The 5,000-nt window shown below is 39.3% G+C and overlaps 1 protein-coding gene across 1 annotated transcript in view; it reads left to right on the top strand.

The window, feature by feature from the left end:
- The window catches only part of LOC138050188 (uncharacterized), a 22,529-nt gene extending 18,090 nt beyond the window's left edge, over positions 1-4,439 (top strand). Inside the window, exons 7-9 of the mRNA XM_068896647.1 lie at positions 1,652-1,707; positions 2,969-3,261; positions 4,317-4,439. Of these exons, the coding sequence (XP_068752748.1) occupies positions 1,652-1,707; positions 2,969-3,261; positions 4,317-4,439 (472 nt within the window). The remainder of the gene's footprint in view (positions 1-1,651; positions 1,708-2,968; positions 3,262-4,316) is intronic.
- Positions 4,440-5,000: the final 561 nt, after the last annotated feature.

A 5,000-nucleotide genomic window follows, 5' to 3' on the forward strand; every position in this document is an offset into this window, starting at 1 on the left:
TATCGAAAAGTGGACTATCATCTCTTCACGGCAAGAATAATCTATGGGATAGTTATATAAATTGTTTTTTGAGAGAGTGGTTTCTTATCTTCGTGGTGAAGCGGGGTGCCTATGTAGAGTTGAAACTTCTGGTTCAAATCCTATCCACGTTTTATGACTTTTCCCCCCTTGCTACCACAAGTCGTGGGACATCACGTGTTCCGAATTTATCTGTTATACGCAATTTCGAGCAAATTAGCAATTGTGTATATCAGATAATTCGGGGAAGGAGAGCATTTTGGATAAACAGTAATTAAGGTAAGCACCCATGTTTAATTATAAAACGGTTTCCTTTCAATAGAACTGCTTGGCGTATGTGTCGGTCAAGGTCGGGTTAGAACCTGTTATAGTCATATCTATAGCACGACTTTCAAACGACTGTTGAAAAATAAACGTACAATCAAAACGTAAACAACGCAATGCACAAACATTTAATTGGCTTATCGAACAAAAACAAACCCAGCGCGCAATTTTGCATTGGCTTACACGAAAGCGGATGGAAAACAAACGTCATCTCCATGGACCTTTCTGAGAAGTATCGCTTTGATGACATTTGAAGAAGCAGAATGTGATTGTGGACAGTCGACACTGGTTTACCTGCCCATATCAGGGTGTTTCTTTTGCAGGAATAAGGAGAGGCTTTGTTTTAATCTTGCCAAACATTGGTCCGTGAAACAAATTGCGAACACTGCGTTTTCAAGAGTCATACGAAAGTTCACTCTAAATGTCGTTGTACAGGTTCCCGTACGAATAAGCGAACTGCCTATTCTAAGGACGTTCGCGCCAAAACTCTTCCTACGGTGAGATTTTTTCATTTCTCGTACTAGAGTTTAGGGTCAATGAAGTAATTTAACTTCCAAAAAATATAAAAAACAAAAAATTGGGGGTCACCGACCTTTTTGTTTCGGACGACAAGGCAGTGGACAAATGCCTTTAACTTTCGATAAATTCTGTCATAAATAACGAAAGGTAGCCTCAATCTGCTCATCCATCGAAAATCCTAAACATAAACTGTTAGAGTGGAAAGGTTTCCGTGCATAGGTTGTTAGGGTGGTATGTTTAAGATAATTTCATGGCCGCTAGGGATGTCGTAAAACAGTAGAGGTCATCCTGGACGCGCGTTTTCGTACACCTCTATTCCGTTGCAAACCACTACCCGAATTCAGATGGCACGAGGTAAAGAAAATTTAAAAAAAAAGATAAATCTTCTTACGCGTGAGATTTTTTTTCATTTTATCATATTTTGTATGATAGTAAGGTTAGACTAGTAAGTGATTCATGATTAAAAAATAGGGGTCACCGATGATCCAAGGGAGTAAAGATCGATGTGATTTTTAACGAAGCTCTTGGAAAACTTCGTTTGTTGTCAGTTTTTGCGTGACCTGTCGGGGAAGGACTCGGAACCAGAGGAGGATCGATCAGTTGAAGGGATGAAAGGTTTTTCCCCCCCAAAACAAAGCTTTCTCGAGCACAGCACGAAGTTTTGAAGCAGTCGTCATCTTCATATGGTTAGTGTTTGTATAATAGTTCTCCATTGCCCCCCCCGTCATGGCTCGTCTTCTGGAGGTGTGGGGTTTTTGTGAAATTTAATCGCTGTTTTTTTCCACGGCAGGTCCGCACTATCATTCAAGCCGACAGAGGACGAAAATCTGCTCTATTTTCACGAAAGTAAGGATAAGAACTTCCAAAACATACATTCATTTGAACTTAAGTTCGTAGGGTAAATAAAAAACATTAAATAATAAGAAAACAGCCCATTAATTTACGCAACGGCTCGTCCTCCGAGTTTTCCAAACTTTCATCCACTACTCGATCAGCAGCTACCTTCGAGTCAGTCAGCTCCTACATTTTAAAGAGCTTTTTTCCCATCTCCCGCTCACTTCTCTTTAACGTTTCATGATGATTTTGAAATCAATGTGCCATTCTTTTTCCGCGGCGTTTTTTGGTCGCCAATGTTATTTTAACGAATGCTTGAACAATATTTATGAAAGTCAAGTAGACTAGTGCACGACTGATAAAACAAACGCGAAACATCAGTCGTGCAGTAGTCCTAACTTGACTTTCCTAAATATTTTTAATCATTTTGACTGATCACGATCGTCTCTTATCCAAACGCTGTGACAAAGACTTATCGTCCACGGTTTCTGCAAAGGTTTTCAAACCTCAACTTCATCTAATGCTCGAGTAATGCGTAACATATTACAGTCGCGTTACCTGCGCAGTGTTACGTTGCGGCCACAAAAAATTAGCGCGAACGTCCTGTAATAGCAACATATTCGTATTTTCAGTGTTGGACTGGAACTAGCTTGTACTGGAGGCTAATGCGGGAAATCTTTTCAAATGCAAATAAATTTTTAATATATTCCCCCGCCTTAGCCTCCATTGCAAGCAAGTTCCAGTCCAATGCTGAGAATAAACAAATATGCGTCTATTATCAGCATCATCATTCAACAATAAAAATACACACCTTCAGCCACAAATGATCATATTTAAAAGATTGGTCAAAAGAATGACAATTTATTATGTTCATCTCCTTTATTTATTTAGAACATATTAAAAGCGCACTCAAATATCAACCTATTCACAGTTAGAAACGACACTCCCGGAAAGATAGGGAAAGATCCTTCCATGGCCTTCACAGGGTCTGTAACCCTTTGATTCCCAGGAGTGATCAGCCTGTAAATTCTCCTCACAATTTCAATGAAATGTGAGTCAGACATGTGTTGAGAATGAAGTTAATTATCAGCTTAAGAGATGTGATCTTGATATAACACCAACTTCTCATGACTACCCAACAAAGAAATCTATGTACTAGTTAGGAGAATAACGTTTTCGATCTTGGAAATTAAAGTTCCTCATTTTCCCCGTGTGGTTTTTCACCTGAAAGTTTGCCTTCTTTACCGAGTACGTAATTTCTGTTATTCTTTAGTTCCCAGTAAGCCGCCGGAAATAGCTGAACCAGTGGTGCTGGACTCAATTTCCGTGAGGTTACGCTGGAGGCCCAATCCAAACGAGTTCCACAACGGTATCATTCGAGGATACCGCATCTCGTACGAAAGACTGGTTAACGGCACTAAGCAAGAGAAAACGACAGTTCCACCAGCTAGAACAGTGATGCTTTTAAATCTGGATAAAGCTACCAAGTATCATGGCAAAATTCTTGCTTATACCAATGCTGGGGATGGCAAAGAAGCTAACTTCACGTTCAAGACTGCCGTGATAGTAAGTAAAGTGTTCCGGTTAATGTGGCCTTCCCGACAACCTCGTTCCCACGACCCATTTCCTTTGCATTCAACGCATGCCCTACCTCTGAAATGACGATTATCGACAATTCCTAATTTTCTCTAAATTGACTACTATCGTCAATAGGCCAGTTTCGTATTCTAACGGTTGGACTGGATCTAGCATGAAATGGAGGCTAATGCGGGCAAATTAATTTGCATTTGAAAAGATTTGCCGAGGACGCTTAGCGCTTGATAGGGATTATGGGAAATGAATATGTATAAATTCCGAACCCCCATGCCTGAACTCGCAGGACTCGAACATGAAAATGTTCGATTAATAACCCTTTCACTTAACCACTTGACTACCACGGTGAGTTTTTTAAACAACAGCAGAATCTTGATCATTTTTCTATTGAGGTTACTTGATGAATTGCGACATGATTATAATGCTACATTTTATCTTTTAAATAGTTTAGTAGATTATATAGTATTCGTTGTAATTTTATAGCTTAGTATATATTTTTTTATTTTATTCTTTAGAGGGCCACAAGTTTATTAGCTCAGGCTAATACGTGCCACCCCATGAAATAAAGACTTAACTACTACTTACTTACTTTACCACATCGCTAACTGCCAGAACATTAATTTTTTTTATATGCCAACATTTTTTTCTTCCGAATGCAGCTGTAAACGTGTATTATCACCCGCTGAGAAAGAAGTTTAAACAGGAGAAACGTCGGTTACCAAATCTAAAGAGAAAGCTAGCCATTTTAAAATCAAGGCGTAGACTTAACAATTATTCAGAAATGATTTTATTTATATGCCATTAGTTTTGGTAAATAACCGGCACACTTACCAGTCAGTTGATCTTTAGTGTTTAAGTGGATAAAAACAGTTTCTTTAAAGGGGTGCTCCGAGTTCAAATCCTGTCCAGGATTGCAACTTCTACTGTTTTTCTTTTTACCTGCTACCACAAGTCCTGGGACAGACTAATCTAAAATGACAATAAAGTTAATCCAAAAAATTAGGAATTGTCGATAATCGTCATTTCAGATGAGGACATGTTACGCATGTCCCGAAGCGAAAGGAAAGGTCGTGGGAACGAAGTTGGAACACAGGCTCTCTCGGTTTCCTTTCCTTGTTGTCATCCTCGAGACAAGTAGTGGAAGGGAATAGAGAGACTGGTTTTGAAGTTGCCTTCCGGCAATGCAATTGTTCGGAAATGAAGTTATCGCCTAAGTAAACGGCCCGTTTGAAGCCAGAAAAAGGTTAGTTCATCTTCCATATTACCCCTGGTTATAATATATTGTTTGTTTAAAATGTAAAGCTTGAAAAAATAAATAAATTCTCAAGTGCTTTCTTTTGTTTATCTCCCTTTTCGTCTCTTTTTTTTTCGTTGTTGTTAATTTGACCTCTTTTTTGTTAATTTGACCTCTTTGGTTAACTTGCTTTGCCACACGCATTCGGATATTTTTGAATCCGCAACTTGCTCTTTGCCGATTAAAAAATGTTCGCGCCCAATCGTATCCCGATTCAAATCGAATTTGCCGATCCACACGTATCCGGATTCGTCCTAGTATCAAGGACTCCTTTGTTACTATTGTCAATAGAACATGCGGCATCAGGCGCGCGAGTTGGCGACAAGAGAAGCAATAGCATTTCGTTCAGTGGCCATGCTGAATGTTTAGACGGCAAAGACTGGACCTGAGTTTGTAACGTCATCGGATTTGAAAGTAT

Source organism: Montipora capricornis, chromosome 5 (assembly GCF_036669925.1).
Source record: "Montipora capricornis isolate CH-2021 chromosome 5, ASM3666992v2, whole genome shotgun sequence".
In the NCBI taxonomy this organism is placed as follows: domain Eukaryota; kingdom Metazoa; phylum Cnidaria; class Anthozoa; order Scleractinia; family Acroporidae; genus Montipora; species Montipora capricornis.